Source organism: Schistocerca piceifrons, chromosome 1 (genome assembly GCF_021461385.2).
Source record: "Schistocerca piceifrons isolate TAMUIC-IGC-003096 chromosome 1, iqSchPice1.1, whole genome shotgun sequence".
In the NCBI taxonomy this organism is placed as follows: domain Eukaryota; kingdom Metazoa; phylum Arthropoda; class Insecta; order Orthoptera; family Acrididae; genus Schistocerca; species Schistocerca piceifrons.
In genome coordinates, this window is record NC_060138.1 from 1044051547 (window position 1) to 1044073031 (window position 21485).

At 40.6% G+C, this 21485-nt stretch overlaps 1 protein-coding gene across 1 annotated transcript in view; it reads left to right on the forward strand.

Moving 5' to 3' along the window:
* LOC124777454 (cytochrome P450 4c3) overlaps positions 1-21485 on the forward strand; it is a 315881-nt gene that overhangs the window by 39099 nt on the left and 255297 nt on the right. The window contains exon 2 of the mRNA XM_047252874.1: positions 13821-13936. Coding sequence (XP_047108830.1) covers positions 13821-13936 — 116 coding nt within the window. The remainder of the gene's footprint in view (positions 1-13820; positions 13937-21485) is intronic.

Genomic DNA, 21485 nt, shown 5'->3' on the forward strand with positions numbered 1-21485 from the left:
GGATTTGTGTGTGAATCTGTTCGTCTGTGTCATTTCGGATTTCAAGTTACATAGCTTTTCAGATTTTAAGTCGCGTGGCTTTTCGGATTTTAATTCGCGTAGTCTCTGTAAATTGCTCACATTATACGCGCTGCGTAAGTCTGACAAATGTTTGCAACGTGGCGGGTTCTGTGACGTATTGGTGACTGAAATAATTGTTAATTCTGTTACTTTAATACTTTCGTCAATCTGGTTGTTGTGTCGTTCACTTTTCTCGTCAGCCTCCGTATTCGGAGTGTGTGAAACTTCCACTGACTCCAAATCATCGCGAATCTGTACTGCGTTTTTAGGGCATTGTTCGGTGACTGCATTAATTTCGTGTATCTGTGTTTCGTTCGCCAAACATTGTTCAGTGATTGCATCAATCTTGTCTTTATGTGACTCTGTTGTGCCTACACGTGTGCTACTTAATTCTTGTGCAACAGTGCCAACTTCTTCATTACTGTTATTAGCACAAGTCTTAGTATCCTCACGTAATTGTTCTTTACTGTCCTGACATTGTACGGTAACAGCTGTAATCTGCTCACTAACTTGTTTGTTCTGTTCTTTATGACCGTCTTGTTTTTCGTTTGTGAATTTGAAACTTTTATCAATTATTTCCCTAAGTTGTTTGTAATGGTTGTCGAGAATTTCACTGACTCGTAGTAAAAATGCGATAGCTTGAGCCTCAGTAACATTACCCATTTGTTGTGCCAATACTCTAATTTCATCCTTAGTAACATCACCTACTATATTCTCTGTGCTGTTTAGTGGTGGATCTGGAACTTTTTCGCTTACTGTAATCATTTGGTTATTTTGAGATTTACAAAAAGGTTTGTCAGTCAAATGTATACTATCAGTCATTGTTTCGGAATTAAATAAATCTGTCCTACTTTGTGTGATCTGTTCATTTTCATTAGACAAATTTGTCTGTACATTACTTAAGTTTTCCGAATCGGGTGTGTTAAGCTGGGCAGCGCTCATTACAATAGAGCATTCTGCGTCATCAATTGTCAAATTAACAGACGAGACAATTGAGTTCGTTTGTTCATTATCAGGGTAAAAGTCATCATTAGTGGTTGGAATGCACTGATTGTTAGTGAATGCAGGATTGTCATCATTACACTGCGTGTCGCATGTCCTATCGGCAAAGTTGTTTGGGTCGGTAATTTCATTCATAATACCTCGCGATACACTATTCACAGTCTTTCGCGGCATTTTACAATAGTCACAATTTTTCACAAAATAAATATGCACAATGCAAAAGCAACACACAAATACAACAAAGCAGCAAATTGCCGTTGACCTGTAGAAAGAAAGTCACAAGTTAATTATTAAAAGCGTAGCGCCAAATCCTAATTATATCTAAGCAAATAAGAGCAGATATCTGACTGTTGCTCAAAAGACTCTCAACGAAATTCGATCCTGGACTGGGTGTCGCCAAGTGTAACCTCCCCACCGCAATTTTAAAAGAAAAAGAAACACGACAATATTTAATTATGAATGCTAATGGACATTGCGCTAATTGTAACCTCGCCCACAATGAGAGGTATTGAAAATGGCAACAAAAATGTGAAATTCGCAATCTGACTCAAATATAAATTCTTCACAAAATTTAAAGTCCGTTCAGTGACAAGAAAATACAATTACCCACAAAAATTCAATTAAACCGAAATATCGGTCTTTGGCCCTGTGCAAAACAATCAGAATTAAAGTCTTACCTCAGAATAAATGGATGTCACATTTCTGCTCTTGTTGTTGCGCACCGCTTGGAGGAACTGCATTGCAAATAATAATATTCTCTTTTTTTGTGATTTTACTAAAAATTTTCTTTTAAAGAAGTGGAGTGAAATGGGAAGTGCAACGAAATCTTTAGTTCAATAAAAAATTAAATTTTTGAGAAAATGCTTTTGAAATAAAAAAATTATTATTGGGAGACTTGTTGGAGAATAATTACAATAAATAAAATTTTTCATTATCTAATGATTATATTAATTAACAGTATACCTTATTCCTCATCTTGACCAGTGTTGCCGACCGCCTACATCACACAACCGCACTGGGCTGCTACTACTGACCGACCGCTCTGCATGACGACTACAGACTGAGTACTGCTCTCAACTAGACAGAGCTACAGACTCGCAACGACAGACTGACCGACTCGCAACGACTACTACTAACAGACTGAGAACCGCTCGCAACACTCGCGCGGTCAAGCGCATACTCTCTGGTCACAGATGCTACAATGCCTCGCCATCGCTGCTATGTTACATACGTGTTTCAAGCTAGAAGATCTGAAAAGAGAAAGACTATGCCTCAGTCTAGATATAGTGGGCGTCAGTGAAGTGAAATAGAAAGAACACAAGGGTTTCTGGTCAGACATTTATGGCTTAATGCCAACAGCAGCAGAAAATGATGACGGGAGTAGGATTCGTTAAGATTAGGAAGGTAGGGCATAGAGTAAGTTATTGTAAACAGTTCAGTGATAGGATTGTTCTCATCAGAGTCCACAGCAAACCAACAACGACAATGATAGTTCAAGTATATATGCCGATGTTGCAAGCTGAAGATGAGAGATAGAGAAATTATATGGCGATACTGAAGGGTCTAACGGTCATGTGGGATTTGAATGCAGTTGTAGGGGAAGGAGTAGAAGAAACGGCTACAGAAGAATATGGACTTGGCAGCAGGAATGAGACAGGAGGAAGACTAATTGAATACATTTCAGATGGTAATAGCGAATACTCTGGTCACGAATCACAAGAGGAGGAGGTATGCTTGAAAAAGGCCGGGAGATACGGGAAGATTCCAGTTAGATAACATCATAGTCAGACAGAGATTCCGAGATCAGATAGTGGATTGTAAGATTTACGTAGGAGCAGATGGAGATTCAAATCACACTTTGGTAATGATGAAGAGTAAGGTGAAGTTTAAAAGATTGGTCAGGAAGATTCAATGCGCAAAGAAGTAGGATACGGAAGTACTAAGGAATGACGAGATACGCCTGAAATTTTCCGAGCCTATCGATACTACAGTAATGCATAGCTCAGTAGGTAGTTCAGTTGAAGAGGAATGGGCATCCATAAAAAAGGCAATCACAGAAGTTGGAAAGAAAGACATGGGTACAAAGAAAGTAACTGAGGTGAAATCATGGATAACAGAAGAGATAATTCAGTTGATCGTCGAAATAACGTAGCACAAAAACGTTCAGGGAAGTTCAGGGACACAGAAATACACGTCACTTAGGAATGAAATATGTGAGAACCGCAGGGAAGATATGGAGAAATGACTAAATGAAAAATGTGAAGAAATCGAGAAAGAAATGACTGTCGGAAGGAGTGACAGAGCATGTGGAAAACTCAAAGCAACATTCGATGGAATTAAAAGCAAGAGTGGTAACATTAAGAGTGCAAATGGAATTCCACTGTTAAATGCAGAAGAGAGAGAGAGAGAGGAGATAGGTGGAAACAGTACACTGAAGGCTTCTGTGAGGGCGAAGGCTTGTCTGATGACATGATAGAAAAAGAAACAGGAGTCGCTAAGGAAAAGATAGGGGATCCAGTATTAAAATCAGAATTCAGAAAAGCTCTGGAAGACTTAAAAACAAATAAGGAAAAAGCGATAGATAACATTCCATCAGAATTTCTAAAATACTTGGGGAAGTGGCAACAAAACGATTATCGTCTTCCTGTGCAGAATATATGAGACTGGCTATATACCATCAGACTTTCGGAAAAAACGTCATCCAGACAATTCTGAAGACTGCGAGATCCGACGAGTGCGAAAATTACATCGCTATCAGCTTAACAGCTCTTGCATCCAAGTTGCTAACGAGAATAATATACAGAGGATTGCAAAAGATAATTGAGGATGTATTATATGACGATGAGTTTGGTTTCAGGAAAAGTAAAGGCACCAGAGAGAAAATTCTGAGCTGGCGGTTGACAGTGGAAGGAAGACTAAAGAAAGATCAGGACACTTTTTGGGATCTATCAACCCAGAAAAAGGGTTCGACAATGTAAAATGGTGCAAGATGTTCGAAATCCTGAGAACAATACGGGTAAGTTGCAGGGAAAGACGATTAAACACAGTATGTACAAGAGGCAAGAGGGAACAGTAAGAGTGGAAGACCAAAATGGAAATGCTCAGATTAAAAAGGGTATAAGACAGGGATGTACACTTTCGCCCCTAGAGGTCAGTCTGTTCGTCGAAGAAACAATGACAGAAATAAAAGAAGGGTTCAAGAGGAGGGTTATAATTCAAGCTGAATGGATAACAATGTTGGGATTCGCTGATAATATTACTATATTCAGTGAATGTGAAGAAGAATTACAGGATCTGTTCAATGGAATGAACAGTCTAATGAGTACAGAACATGGCAAATTACAGGATCTGTTCAATGGAATGAACAGTCTAATGAGTACAGAACATGGACTGAGAGTAAATCGAAGAAACACGAAAGTAATGAGAAGTGGCGGAAATGAGAACAGCCAGGAACTTAACATAATAATTGGTGATCACGAAGTACATTATGTTAAGGAAAGCTGCTACCTAGGCAGCAAAATAACCTATGACGAATGTAACAAGTATGACATAAAAAAGCAGACTTACACAGGCAAAAAGGGCATTTCTGGCCAAGAGAAGTCTAATAGTATCAAACATAGGTCTTAGTCAGAGTAAGAAGTTTCCTAGAGAGAACATTTGGAGCACAGCTTTGTACGATAATGAAACATTGACTGTGGGAAACACGGGACAGAAGAGAATCGAAGCATCTGAGATGTGGTGCTGACAGAAGAATGTTGAAAATTAGGTGAACGGATAAGGTAAGGAAAGAGTAGGCTCTTCACAGATTCACGGATAAGGTAAGGAATGAGTAGGCTCTTCACAGATTCCGCGAGGAAAGGAATATATGAAAAACACTTACAAGAAGAAGGTACAGGATGATAGAACACCTGTTAAGACGTCAGGTATCGACTTCCATGGTACTAGAGGGAGCAGTAGAGAGAAAAAACTGCAGGGCGAGACAGAGATTGGAATACATCTATAAAATAATTAATGACATAGGGTGCAAGTGCACTCTGAGATGACACAGGAGAGGTATTCGTGGCGGGACCGCGTCAAACAAGTCAGAAGACTGATGACTAAAAAAGAAAAAGTGGCTAAAGACCATTGTTCACAGCGGCAAATAAATGTACAAATTTGCACGTGTTCAGTGGACCAGACAACTCAGAATCTGGACAACAGCTGACTTGGGCGTGCATTGTGATCCGACGAGTGGCGATTAAACTTCTTTTCAAATGATGCAAGTCATCGAGTGCATGGACGACTTAATGAGGCAGTTAATACTCAATGTGTGGAGGGTGTAGTACAGGCGATGGTGGTTCTGTGATGTTTTTAGGGTGTTCGTGAACCGTGACGTAAACCCACGCATCCGGCCTATCATGAACACGAATTTTTCTTCTACATCATGATGGGTATTTTGTGGAAACTCCTGTCTTCCTAGTGACAAAAGTCGTGTTCATAGGTTTCACGAACACTCAGACACCCTATCGTACCTTGACTGGCCCACTAAATAACCCGATCTTAATTATCTTAATCCCATATAAAATTGTAATATTGGGTGTAACGTAGCAATCGACGTCACCACATCTTGGTAGCTATACGAGATCTAGTCATCGATATATAGCATCGGCTGGAGACGTCATAACTGAAGATACTTTTAGACTCTCTTCCTCACCAAACTGAGGCTACTGTCAAAATTTAAAGAGGTGTTACAGCACTTTAACCTGATGTCTTCGGGAAGCTGACCATTATTAACGTGAGGTATCATAAGATCTGTGGCAAGACATATTATTTTGACATTTAGATGGCTTACTTTACTATTTGAAAGTGTAATATCCTCGGGAAACTGCTTGAATTGAGCTTCCGAGGACATTATTATATGATTTTTTCCCTTTGCCCCTGCAAATTTAAATATATAGTCAGCGATTGAACAAGAGACTGCTTTTTTGTGTTCTAACTCCATCTTCGCAACAACTGTCCGTCATTCGCAACTAAAATTATGGGCGTGGAAGAAAGAGCAAAGAAGAAAGTTTCAAGTTCTCAACTAAGAAATCTGTGTCTCTATTTCCTACTCTTCTTCCTTTTTTTCCTGAACTGAGGATGAGGCAAACTGTTGCAAATTCTTAAATTCTAATGTGGCGGCTTGGTTTCTGGGTCGCACATCTGATTTTAAACTTCCACGTTGCCACATCTTTGGGATCTGAAATCACGGCCCAAAAAGATACAGACTTTTGCTAAAATTGCCTTTTTTTTTTGTTTCCAACCTACGTCCTCAATTATATGCTTGACGTATTCCAATCTCTGTCTTCCTCTATAGTTTTTGCCCTCTACAGCTCCCTCTAGTACCATGGAAGTCATTCCCTCATGTCTTAGCAGATGTTCTATCATCCTGTCCCTTCTCCTTATCAGTGTTTTCCTCATATTCCTTTCCTCTCCGATTCTGCGTAGAACCTCCTCATTCCTTACCTTATCAGTCCACCTAATTTTCAACATTCGTCTATAGCACCACATCTCAAATGCTTCGATTCTCTTCTGTTCCGGTTTTCCCACAGTCCATGTTTCACTACCATACAATGCTGTACTCCAGACGTACATCCTCAGAAATTTCTTCCTCAAATTAAGGCCGATATTTGATATTAGTAGACTTCTCTTGGCCAGAAATGCCTTTTTTGCCATAGCGAGTCTGCTTTTGATGTCCTCCTTGCTCCGTCCGTCATTGGTTATTTTACTGCCTAGGTAGCACAATTCCTTAACTTCATTGACTTCGTGACTATCAATCCTGATGTTAAGTTTCTCGCTGTTCTCATTTCTACTACTCCTCATTACCTTTGTCTTTCTCCCATTTACTCTCAAACCCTACTGTGTACTCATTAGACTGTTCATTCCGTTCAGCAGATCATTTAATTCTTCTTCACTTTCACTCAGGATAGCAAGGTCATCAGCGAATCGTATCATTGATATCCTTTCACCTTGTATTTTAATTCCACTCCTGAACCTTTCTTTTATTTCCATCATTGCTTCCTCGATGTACAGATTGAAGAGTAGGGGCGAAAGGCTGCCTTGTCTTACACCCTTCTTAATACGGGCACTTCGTTCTTGATCGCCCACTCTTATTATTCCCTCTTGGTTGTTGTACATATTGTATATGACCCGTCTCTCCCTATAGCTTACCCCTACTTTTTTCAGAATCTCGAACAGCTTGCACCATTTTATATTGTCGAACGCTTTTTCCAGGTCGACAAATCCTATGAAAGTGTCTTGATTTTTCTTTAGCCTTGCTTCCATTATTAGCCGTAACGTCAGAATTGCCTCTCTCGTCCCTTTACTTTTCCTAAAGCCAAACTGATCGTCACCTAGCGCATTCTCAATTTTCTTTTCCAGTCTTCTGTATATTATTCTTGTAAGTAGCTTCGATGCAAGGGCTGTTAAGCTGATTGTGCGATAATTCTCGCACTTGTCAGCTCTTGCCGTCTTCGGAATTGTGTGGATGATGCTTTGCCGAAAGTCAGATGGTATATCACCAGACTCATATATTCTACACACCAACGTGAATACTCGTTTTGTGGCCACTTCCCCCAATGATTTTAGAATTTCTGATGGAATTTTATCTATCCCTTCTGCCTTATTTGACCGTAAGTCCTCCAAGGCTCTTTTAAATTCCGATTCTAATACTGGATCCCCTATCTCTTCTAAATCGACTCCTGTTTCTTCTTCTATCACATCAGACAAATCTTCACCCTCATAGAGGCTTTCAATGTATTCTTTCCACCTATCTGCTCTCTCCTCTGCATTTAACAGTGGAATTCCCGTTGCACTCTTAATGTTACCACCGTTGCTTTTAATGTCACCAAAGGTTGTATTGACTTTCCTGTATGCTGAGTCTGTCCTTCCGACAATCATATCTTTTTCGATGTCTTCACATTTTTCCTGCAGCCATTTCGTCTTAGCTTCCCTGCACTTCCTATTTATTTCATTCCTCAGCGACTTGTATTTCTGTATTCCTGATTTTCCCGGAACATGTTTGTACTTCCTCCTTTCATCAATCAACTGAAGTATTTCTTCTGTTACCCATGGTTTCTTCGCAGCTACCTTCTTTGTACCTATGTTTTCCTTCCCAACTTCTGTGATGGCCCTTTTTAGAGATGTCCATTCCTGTTCAACTGTACTGCCTACTGCGCTGTTCCTTATTGCTGTATCTATAGCGTTAGAGAGCTTCAAACGTATCTCGTCATTCCTTAGTACTTCCGTATCCCACTTCTTTGCGTATTGATTCTTCCTGACTAATGTCTTGAACTTCAGCCTACTCTTCATCACTACTATATTGTGATCTGAGTCTATATCTGCTCCTGGGTACGCCTTACAATCCAGTATCTGGTTTCGGAATCTCTGTCTGACCATGATGTAATCTAATTGAAAGCTTCCCGTATCTCCCGGCCTTTTCCAATTATACCTCTTCCTCTTGTGATTCTTGAACAGGGCATTCGCTATTACTAGCTGAAACTTGTTACAGAACTCAATTAGTCTTTCTCCTCTTTCATTCCTTGTCCCAAGCCCATATTCTCCTGCAACCTTTTCTTCTACTCCTTCCCCTACAACTGCTACACCACCGTAATATCCCTATACGTAAATAATAATTCTATACATAGCCATCATTTATGAGAACATGAATGATTACGCATGGGGATGATAAGGCGATTGTTTCTGTTCCTCTTTTACTATCGAAACTGGCAGAAAAACAGTTTAAAACTGGCGGAAAAACAGTTTACTTTTTGTTTTCAACTTGACACATTTTAAATTTTACGAACAACCCAACTCGTTGACTCACATACGGATAATAGCAATTTTATTTCGGTACGATTCGTTTCGGCAGCACGCTGCCTTTTTCAGGTGACATCTATTAATTAAACTATTTTGTTTAAACGTTTTAGTGTGAGTTGAACATATATTCCAATTTCTGCCATGTATATGATTAAACAAAAACATTAACATCAGTACATTGCTACATTTCTATGTTTAAACTGGAGTTAAAGACAACAGTACAGGTAAGATATTTAAGTTGAACAGTAATATTATTACACTTAAATTACTCTAAGACAGCTATTAACACTAAACGAAAGTTGTCCTCACAGGAACCATGGGAAAGATTATATAATTAATGAAGTTTACTTACACTAAAAGAATGTGACCACAAAATGAATGTTTTTATTCCACTAATCATAGAAAATATTACATACGTTGAACACATTCTTAAGGAAAGATCCAGGACTTACGTGTTTATAATGTTTGTGGATTACTGCTGTCTAGCTTGTCATTCATCAACTTATTTCCACATTTTCTGCCATTTTTGAAAATTTGGTGTTCTTCATATGAGTCCATTTCACAGCCTTTGTCTAGTCTACGAAAATGTTTAAGATCAATTTCAGAATCTCTGGAATGGGCGTTCAGTGTCATTAATGCACGTGGTTTTTGGTGATCTGTGGTGCCTCAGCAAACTCGGCAACTCGTCTCAATACCACGGAATATAACGATGTCTCACTGCATACTGCAACAACGAATGGGAGGTGCTGTCGGAGCCACACACTCTCTCCCAGCTCCGCAGCGCCGCCGCACAGAGGCCAATATACAGCCGAGCACAGGAACACTCAGCCGAGTTCGTGACCTCCGACCAAGCAGACAACATCGTCTACTCAGGAGGCATGCGTTCCTTGCGTCTTACAGTTAAGTCATTCTGAACTCTGTACTTCAAGAGAAGAGTTAATAAATGTGTACATCAAGTGATGCTTTAACATTCAAAGACGGTTGTAAATATTCGGCATATTTCTGTGGCAATGGATTACATAAAGGTAAATAAATCTTTTTACCGTTCTTGTAATAAAGTGAACTCTTATTTCATACGTAGCAATTCCACTCCATCATCTCCTAGAGCAATAAAACAAACCACAGTTATATCAGGCGATTGTAGGTTCATCCGGTCATAAGAGTTAGTGCGCTATGCCTAGACAATGTATATTAAAGTGAAACTTTATTTAATTATTTAGCAGCTACATTGGGAATTGTCTTGAAATGTATTAGTCACGCTTAGTTCACAGATGTATGCAGGCTTCCTTCGATCTCCGCTTGGCTATGGAAGCGTAATCTGTTGTTGCGCTAGAAAATAATACTTATAATGTTACAGGTGGTGATTTGTGTGGGAATTAGGCTGACCATTGTGGCTATTAGGACCAGCCTCTGTGCTGAGGCTCCTGAACCACCAAATAGTACTCGGCGGTGATTCCTCATGGTGTAGCCAGTCTATAAAATTTCGTCGCCTGCATACCATACCACTGATCACAAACCAGTCGTTAGCGAGCAATGAGAGTTTTTGAAATGCTTGCGACGTATTGTCTTTAAAAACGGTTGTGGCTGATATTAGTGTTTCATGCGGAGGTTGGAGCAGATTAGCGTCTTCTTAATAGCTCAGAATTACTTTTTGATTTGATAGATTTTAAAAACAGTGTTTGCTGCCTACAATCAATATTTATGTCTACTTTCCCTTTATTTCACAAAGCACCAAGATTTCAATGCGGTAGATGCTAACGATGCTAGGCAAGGGGGCTTACGGTGGCAGCTCAATCATATTTCCTGGCAATGATCTTAGGATTCGCTTTCCAAAAAAAATCATCCGCTCGAATCTGCAAGGCACGAAAACAAATGAGGCGTCATAATAGTAAGAAATCTGTACTCTCTACCAGTTCCATTAGTGCTCTGTAAGTGATCAGCAGAGAAAGTTTCAGAAGAAACACATTACACACTTCTCCCATTTTAATAGCAGCGGTTAGGTATCAGGGTACATGGGAATCTTGTGAAACGGCCAAGCAGAAGTAGCAGCCAAACAGCTTTTCAGGGATCACAATTAGTCCACTCCTCCGAGGGCTGTCACCTGGCTGTTGAGTCAAAGAACCATATAGCTGAGGGAAGAATGGCTGGCAGTACGGGGCAATAAACTTTAGTTTCATTCATTTTAAGGCCAATGATTGGTTAGATATATTTTCTGCTGTATTATTATCGATCGTTCTTTGCAGAACATCTCCCTTATATCACAGTTTTTAAAACTTATATATATATATATATATATATATATATATATATATATATATATATATATATATATATATATATAACATTATATATAACATTATATATAACATTATATATAACATTACCGCTGGATATATTTCGTAAACCACATCAAATACTGACGAACCGATTCCACAGACCGAACGTGAGGAGAGGGGCTAGTGTAACTGGTTGATACAAACCATAAAAAAATGCACGGAAGTATGTTTTTTAACACAAACCTACGTTTTTTTAAATGGAACTCCGTTAGTTTTGTTAGCACATCTGAACATATAAACAAATACGTAATCAGCGTCGTTTGTTGCATTGTAAAATGTTAATTACATCCGGAGATATTGTAACCTAAAGTTGACGCTTGAGTACCACTCCTCCGCTGTTCGATCGTGTGTATCGGAGAGCACCGAATTACGTAGGGATCCAAAGAGAACGGTGATGGACCTTAGGTACAGAAGAGACTGGAACAGCACATTACGTCCACATACTAACACCTTTTTATTGGTCTTTTTCACTGACGCACTTGTACATTACCATGAGGGGTGAGGTACATGTTCGACGGGCGTTTCATAGGACGTGGAGGACGCATAATTTGGCCAGCCCGTTCTCCTGATCTTACACCTCTGGACTTCTTTCTGTGAGGTACGTTAAAGGAGAATGTGTACCGTGATGTGCCTACAACCCCAGAGGATATGAAACGACGTATTGTGGCAGCCTGCGGCGACATTACACCAGATGTACTGCGGCGTGTACGACATTCATTACGCCAGAGATTGCAATTGTGTGCAGCAAATGATGGCCACCACATTGAATATCTATTGGCCTGACATGCCGGGACACACTCTATTCCACTCCGTAATTGAAAACGGAAACCACGTGTGTACGTGTACCTCACCCCTCATGGTAACGTACATGTGCGTCAGTGAAAAAGACCAATAAAAAGGTGTTAGCATGTGGACGTAATGTGCTGTTCCAGTCTCTTCTGTACCTAAGGTTCATCACCGTTCTCTTTGGATCCCTACGTAATTCGGTGCTCTCCGATACACACGATCGAACAGCGGAGGAGTGGTACTCAAGCGTCAACTTTAGGTTACAATATCTCCGGATGTAATTAACATTTTACAATGCAACAAACGGCACTGATTACGTATTTGTTTATATGTTCAGATGTGCTAACAAAACTAACGGGGTTCCATTTTAAAAAACGTAGGTTTGTGTTAAAAAACATACTTCCGTGAATTTTTTTATGGTTTGTATTAACCAATTACACTAGCCCCTCTCCTCACGTTCGGTCTGTGGAATCGATTCGTCAGTATTTGATGTGGTTTACGAAATACATCCAGCGGTAACGTTAGGTGACTCACCCTATATATATATATATATATATATATATATATATATATATATATATATATATGTGTGTGTGTGTGTGTGTGTGTGTGTGTGTGTGTGTGTGTGTTTGCGAAAGGAGAAAAAGAGAGAGAGAACATATCCAGAGTAATTCAAAAGGTTGTGCACAAATTGGTGGAGCTGATAGAGGAGTAGAAATACACCACCTTTGGAATAAGAAATTATGGCCTTGGAATTAACCCTGAGACATTACAAATCATTGAAATGTCAGTAATGATAGGGTTAATCAAAGCAAAGTTCAACAAAATTAATGTACTGTTTCTGTGTACCCTAGGCGTTGGATCGAAAGGGAAGATCCAATTGCATTGCCACCTCGCTATCATAACGTCATGCCTCTTGGTTTACCTATTTATTTATTTTTTATTTATTTGTCTATGTTTTGTGACAACACGTCAAGGCTTCGTGATCGTAACACCAGTTCCCTCCGAAGAAAGTTTCTCACCAGGATACTTGCAGCTTCTGACAAGCCTCGTGCGATGTCTGGCGTGCACCAGAGTTTTCTCCAGAGTTGTTTTGCCTGTCTTGAGTATGGTGGTCGCCTTTTTGAACATCTACTGTAATGTACGACATTGTTAAGTACATTATCTTCGTTGAACTTACTACCCATTGACTGACTAGCTGTTTCTGACATTCCATAGCTTCCACTGGCTCAGAATTGCTTCCAAGACCATAGGTTCCTATTCCAAAGTTGTTATATTTCGATTCCTCTGTCAGCTACTTCAATTTGTGCACAACCTTTTGAATCGCTGTATTTAGCTTTTAGAAAAACATATTTTAATCTTAACGAACTTTTGATTTTTATTATTTTTAACTACACATTTCTCGTAAGATTTTAATAAATGAGCTAAAGACCTCCCTCTCATACACCCAAATATTAAGTACTATAACCGCCATTAACTTGTAATACAATGAGAAACCAGATGTACCAATTCGTGAAAGTACTCAGATATCTAGAACAGATGCTTTTGATTGATCGTATAACAGATCAGAGTTCTATTTGTTGAGAATGGAAGGTAATTATGCCACATTTCAGTCGTAAGATACGTACGAACCCAACTATTACTAGTGACAGCATTGCAACGTATTGACACAACTGGCTATTTGCTCGCTTCCCGTGAAGCCATGTCCCGCCTAACCCTTGGTCATGGCTCTGAGAAACTTGCTGCGTGGGTGTTAGCAGCGTCCATTTGTTGACGGATGGAACATCTGTCTGTCTGCAGAACTCTTCGCCCGCCTGACGGGCACGACGAGGATGTGGGGCCAGAAGTCTGGAGTGAACAAGGCGTGGCACGGATCGCGGCCATATGTCCAGCTGTTCCAGCCAGAGGTGGTCGAGGTTAGAAGCTGCCAGCCAGGTGGAGGTGTTGTGTCGCGTGTGAACAGGTGTGGGTGGAGGTGTGGGTGGAGAACACTCCAACACTGACTGTGGTGCTGGATCCGTGTGGCGGACGGTGGAGGACAATAACACAAGACTCGTGTGTTTCATTGGTGACATTCTGCTTCCCAGCAAGTACCAAATGCTTGTGTCAGGACATAGATATTCCTGGATGGGAGATGACAAACCACATGCAACATCACAGTAAGATTTTCTGTAATGTCATCCGATGTAACACTTCCTTTTCATCCTGGAAGACCTCATGAAGGAAATCTTTTATGTGCACCGTCTATACTGAGTTGATTCAGAGGACGCAAGCAATCACTGATGAGACGAATTAATTTTTGAAAAATGTGATCTTTCATTTGCCAGCAAGGGGCCATATTTTCATGGTAGTATGCTCCAAAAGAGAATATATGAATATTTTTCATCATTTGGTGATGGCTCCATAATTCTAATAAAAACTAATACAAATTGTTTAAAGAAAAGTCTACTTTAGCAATTGAGTTGATAGAAGGTGAAGGACAATATGTGTTACTGACCTGTTTCGTTTATAGTATTCTGCTTCCTAACAACTGCAATTTTTTATGCTACAAAAACTTTATTTCTGATCAGAACATGATAAATGAAATGCAACAGCACTATTATCTTTGGTGCAACATCATGTCATATAACATTTTATTATGATACTGGGAGACGTCACAAGGGAAGTTACCTGTCTACACCGGCGATATTAAGTGGATGTAAAGGACTCAAGCAAGCACAAGTGAGACAATTTCTTAACCTGTGATAGTTTGAGCAATTCCTATTGACTGGCGATGACTCCATAAATCTAACAAGAACTAACACAAATTGATGGAAAGTGTTTTTTAGCAACTGTGTTGATTTTATTCCAAGACTAGTGCTGTTGGATAAAAACATTGTCATTTACCATTACGTAATTCTGTAATAGGCAATCGACAACAAGCATTTGTTTTTGTTCAGTCATATACAACAATAGACGCACGTATCGCAACTTTTAGATTTATGATTTTCTATTACTTTATACTGAAAATAATGCAAAATGTTTTTCGATTGTATGAAAAAGATTCTCCTTTCAGCTATATTGTTTATCAAGTGATCAGTACAAAAACAACCAGTTTTAGGGTCATGTGATCCCACCCTCAGGAATCTGTCGCAGACTGCTCCTGAAAGACTCATCAAACTATCGCGGGTTCAGCCTTCAAAAGTTTGTATCAACACGTCTCCAATAATCTTAAAAGTTCATCGCAGTCAAATCGTATTAGCCAAACTTCTACATGCACATGTTCTCAGTACATGGCATAGAAAAGGACTTGCTATAACCAACATACAGTATGAGTTGATAGCGTTGGCAAGTACGTTCAAGTACGACGGACATTCCAGGATTTCGTGATCTAGTATATATTAAGTGGTTTTAGGATTTCACTCAATCATTTTCTAACAAAAATATTTTGGTGCTTTTTCTTTCGCAGATCAAATGCCGACTTATATGCAGCTCTTTCTATACTTGACAGAACAGCTCGAAATTGGTTGCGACAATTAGGTGATTGCCTCAAGATCTGTAAGCCATAGGATTCAACGAATGCTGCCATTACATCTGTAGGGTAACTGAGAAGAAGCTCAATAACATTTTTTCCATATGGTTTAGTTTAACATCTGCTCGAATTTGATGAATAAGAGTGACCGTAGAACATTTTACCTGAAGAACTGTTGGTGAAACACATACCAGTAAAAATGTTGTAAATATAATTTTCAGCAAGTCATCTTTTTCAAACCGAAGTGTTTCCCCAGAGTTTATGGCTCCTGTTACGTTCTTCTATCTCTTACGACATTTCAAGATGTCGCTTTGCTCTGGTACCCTTTCACGGTGCAATTAGAAATAACTTAATTTCACGATTGTTGCAGGACCTTATTGGGGACTTTTTGAGGCGATGGACATTTCAATCTTTCCACTACTGGACACCATTTTCGTACAGAACATAACTTTCTGACATGTTTGCATCTGTAAAAAAGGAGAAAAATTTAGTAGCTGTATTTCTAAGTTTGCACTTTTACGTAAGCAGAACGGATATGAAATAGGGCCTCAATTAAGTTCCATATTGTGAGATAATATTATTTCTAGAGCAATTACATCTTATTGTTTGTTTTACATTAGTTAAAGACACTCATGAGCAGTTGAATTAATCATGCCTGCTCCACTGGAGAGACTGTAATCAAGGAACATTCCGAAATATCATAGACCAAATTTGAAAGACAGGTAACATTTCTACAAAATAGAGCTACACCTAACATTATCGTTTGCAAGCATAAGGTCCCGCGATGAACAGGTAAACGAAAAAAAAGAGGGCACTGGCACAGCTGTTGCGTAGTTCGCTCCTCTCCACATCCACATTTGTTATCCTCCGATTGGAGGCCACATAGTTTGAGGAACGACTGGACATTACAGACACCAGTTCTTGAGCTATTAAGGGACCTCCAAACACCTCCTGGTCGTTGTGGCCGGACGGAATACGTTCTCTCGGTTCCATCCCATCCTGTTATAAGGATTTCAATGTAAGGAGTCTTCCACCGTCTGTCGTTTCAAAGATTCCTCTGTTCGAAGGAAACTTTTTCTTGATTTTAGCGAAGGCTGAGGTATTTCAGGGCCAAATAGTGGGTGAGCGTCAGCATTTTCAGCCTTCAGTCATTCATGAACGGCGGCGACTTCTCAACGAATATTTGGAGGCGCGATGCAAAGCAAGATCATATCTTCTCGACAAGGGTAGCTTTGAGACACCCTGTAATCAGCCTGCATGCTTCGATTAGAATAGGGATCACAGATTTGGCACGAGATGATTGATATGAAACTGGGATGGTGTACTCAGACGAAAAATAGAACAGAGCCAATGCAATTGTTCTAATAACTTGATATTTATCTCTCCATTTTGTGCCTTTTAACTTTCTCAAGATTTTATTTCAAGTGCTGGTTTTCTGTCTGACATTGGAACAGTGTTGCCTAAAAGTGAGAGAGCGATCCAGAGTTACTCCGACGTACCTTGTAGCGAAACAATTTCCCAAGAGGATGCCGTTCCAAGAGACATTCACTTTTCCTGAGACCTATCTGTTCCTGAGATGTAAAGTACAGAGTAGAGTTTTTAAGGGGTGGGCTTTAGATAGTATAATTGGATAATGTAATAATTGTGTGTGTATGTGTCATTTAACTGGGAGTCGCCGAAGTGGCGTCAAATCGAAAGACTTGCACCAGGCGAACGGTCTATCCGACGGGAGGCCCTCGTCACACGACATTTCATTTAACTGGGACGTTGTCAGATCACGAGTCTGCCGTCGGCGTATTTGACTGCGACGAGAAAGTGTGTACACGTTATGTTAGACACTTCATGTTCGAGGTCTTGCGAGCACTGGGGCACCAGGACAAAGATATACACCGAGATTCTCTGTTTGAGAAAAAAATTGCCAAAATATTTTGTCACGCAATATAAAGTATTGATGAAAATGGTCGTCATAGGCAGTCGCTGACTGTAACAGCAAGTGTACGGCACACAAAGAGGCAAACCACTCGCCATTTCAGAGCTGGGCGACAACCAATGGTCAATCGTACCACCATCGCTCACTTCCCATCACAGAGCAAAGAGTTTCCAATGATGGGGACCTAGCACCTGGATTAATGAGTGACAGCACACGTTTGTACATATCCGTGTTTGGCACTAGTACACTGAAACCTACGCGAGGGCACACAACCTGCCTACATCTACATCTACACTGATAAGCTAGAACATTATGACCACCAGGCGATAACAGTGTCGCATGGTGAGGAATGACTGCTAGTCAGACACACGCATGGTGCATGTAATATCAGTGAGCCTGCTTTCCATGAACCGAGGGCAGACTGTCATGGCCCGGAGGTTCGGCATGAGCAGTTTGGAAACAGCTCGACTTGTCGGGTGTTCGAGGAGTTGTGCAGTGATTGTCTCAACAGGTGTCAAAACCAAGGTGAAGCCACGTCCAGACGTCATTGGATTAGGCAGCCACTTCTCATTACAGATGTCGGACGTTGTAGGCTGAGCAGACTGGTAAAACAGGACAGGAGGTGAACTGTGGCGAACCTAACATCAGACTTTAATGCTGGGCAGAGTACAAGTGTGTCTGAACACACATTGCACCAAATACTGCTAACGATGGGCCTCCGCACGACCCAAGCATGTGCCAATGCTAACACCACGACGGCGGCAACTACAATTTAAATTCGCAGATGACCATCGGCACTGGGCGTTGGTGCAGTGGCAGAGCAACGCATTCTTTACCATGCAGGTGGGAAGGCGCGAATCCGCCGTCTTCCAGGAAAACAGCTCGTTGACACCTGCACTGTGGGACAGAGACAAGCTGGCGTCGGCTCCATTATATTGTTGTTTTTTGGGGGAGGAGACCAGACAGCAAGGTCATCGGTCTCTTCGGATTAGGGACGGACGGGGAAGGAAGTTGTCTGTGCCCTTTCAAACGAACTATCCCAGCATTTGCCTGGAGCGATTTAGGGAAATCACGGAAAACCCAAATCAGGACGGCCGGACGCGGGATTGAACTGTGGTCCTCCCGAATGCGAGTCCAGAGTGCCGCTCCATTATGCTCTGGGGAATATCAAGTGGGTGTCCATGGGACCAGTGGAGCTCATGAAAGGCACCGTGAGAGCCACGGAGTATCTTACACTGTTTATAGACCACGTACACCCCTTCATGACGATCATGTTTCCCTACGGCAACGGCATTTCTCAACAAGATAATGCGCCATATCACAACTCCAGGTGTATGATGGAGTGGTTAGAGGAACACAAGGGCGAGTTCCAGTTGATGTACTGATGCCAGATCAGAACACGGATGTGACTGAACGTGGCGTCAGAGCTCTTCGCCCCCCTTCATGGATTTTATGGGAATTAGGTGAGTTGTGAACAGATGCGGTGCCAACTCCCTCCCTCCAGTGGCCTACCACGGCGTCATTGCTTCCATACTACGATGCGTCGCTGCTGTTATCCATGCCAAAGGTCGATATACCGGCTATTAGGTAGGTGGTCATAATATTCTGGCTGATCAGTGTACAGCTACATATCCTCTCCGGAAGCCACTATACAGTGGATAACTAAGGGTACATCTCACCAATATTACTGATTTTATGTTCTGTGCTAGTTGCCTACTGAGCGAGGAAAACTATCTGGATGCTTGTGTATGCATCCGAACCTTTCTTATCTTATCCTCGTGATCCTTACGCAAAACGTACGATGGTAACAGCATAGCAGTCCGAATCAGATTCTCTAAACATACTCGACAGAGTTTCGCAAGAGCAACGTCGTCTTTCTTCTTGGTATTTCCATTTACGAGTAAGTTCCTCGAGCATTTCCTTCACATTTCGTATGGGTTATACCTACCTGCTACGGTTCTAGGAGCATGTCTCTGAATTCGTTCGATGTCAGCCCTCATGTCTACACGATAAAGACACCAACCACTGGAACAATACTATAGAATTGGTCGCCCTAGCCCAGTGGATCCTAACTTGTGGATAATTACCCCCTGAGAGGTTAAATGAAATTTTCTGAGGGATAAAAACAAAATGTATTTGACTACGTTTCAATCATTGAACTAAGTTATTTTTAAAAGATCATTACCATTATCACAATTTTATAAGTCTGTAATATTTATTATACGAGTTCTCAATAATTATTTTTTCTCAATTGCCGGCATTAAAACGTTTAATACGTGATACTATGTCGAGGAGGTTCGTCAGTAGTCCATCCCCTACACACATACTTTGTGCTTTGATCCAGACATCGCTGGCGGTAAAATTAATACATATACGTTACGAACGTTAAATATCTCACGTAAATGTTTTTCCCAAGTTGTAGATAGTTCCTGCAACAGACCTGAAATTTCAGTACTAGCTTCTAAACAGACAAATGAACTGACAGCATGTTACGACACTAACTATTTAATGGCTACTACAGTATTATTATTATTATTATCATCAGATTGATCAGATACGAAGCATTAACAATCGGAAGCATGTTAGTTCGAAGTAAGAGTTAAGCAATCGAGTGATTTAGAAACAGTATAGTGCTCACATTTTAGTTTGGTTGATTTTAAATAGGGATGTAGGTGAAGTAAGTGCCGCTGAGGAGAGGAATAGGGTAGGGGCAGCACGTTTTGTAATATATGTTCTGCCCTCTCTGTGTAAAGTTAGCTTTCTTATCTGAGAAGGAGCTGCATGTAGCATTCGAATGCACTGGGGAATTGCTTCGTCATTCATTCATTCACACAGTCACACATACACATACACATACACATACTACCCAAACACAACACATGGAGAAGAAATGTGACATTCAAGATTTATAAATGCGGAAGTAGATTTTTGACATTGGTAGCGGGAAAAAAACTGAATAGGTTTGGAGCACGATTTATGATGCGCAAATATAGAAAAAAGGTTGTTAGACGTAAGTAGAAGCAACTGTCCCATTGATTCATTGATTCGTGGCTTAAAAAAACACAAAAACTAAATCTTATTCACCTTTCATCATTTTAAAAATAAATGTGTTCAAACAAAATTCTGTTTCCTTTTTAAGTCTAGTTAGCTGCTGATGCTGACGGTGGTGGGATGGTGGGGAAAGTGGCGGAGGGGGGGTGGAGGGGGGGGGAGGAGGAGCAGGTACTAATGTCAGATTGCACTCAGGGGTAATGGTCTAAGACAGGTTGGGAACCACTGCTCTAGCCTCTTAGTCTCTTGTGTGCGATCCACTTTACAGAACTGCACATTTCCAGAACGTAACACATCAGTCACGTATTCTCCTTCCCCACACTGATTTTACATGCTAAGACCTTCAACGCTAATTTTGAAATCGGGGATTACCTGGTTCTTTTTTCTTATAGGTCTTATATTACACTTATCCCCATAGAAGGACAGGTTTAGGATGGTAGTGAAAGTATTGTCGTGTTTGAAATATTTACATGATATGAAATGGAAACTCAGATGCGTCTAATAGTACAGGTTCCCATACTCCGATGTGCATCCATTTGTTCACTTACAAATATCACAAGTGACATGATTCTCCGATGCACCCTCACCTCATCTTTCTCCCAATAGATACCGAAATGTTGCAGAATAATTTAAGGAAGATCCCGTAAGCACTGAGGGTGCATGCATTGCCCAGCACGTCGCATTACCTTAATCATATGGCCATACATGCTTTGCCAGTGAACAAGATATATGCATCATGGATCAGCAGCCAACCAAACACTGTAAGTCGTGTGCACCAGATAAGTAATCGTAGATCAAAGTGCTTGCGTACCGTGCGTGCAAAGTGCGTGCATACCTGGTTGCTTTGACAACCAGGACAAAAGTGATGCTGTCTACTACAAGGTAGGTGTCAGGAAGGTGCCATATATTCAGTTTCTCGTGAGTGTGAAAGTCTACTTTCGAAATAAATAGAAATTAAATTAGTTGAAGACAC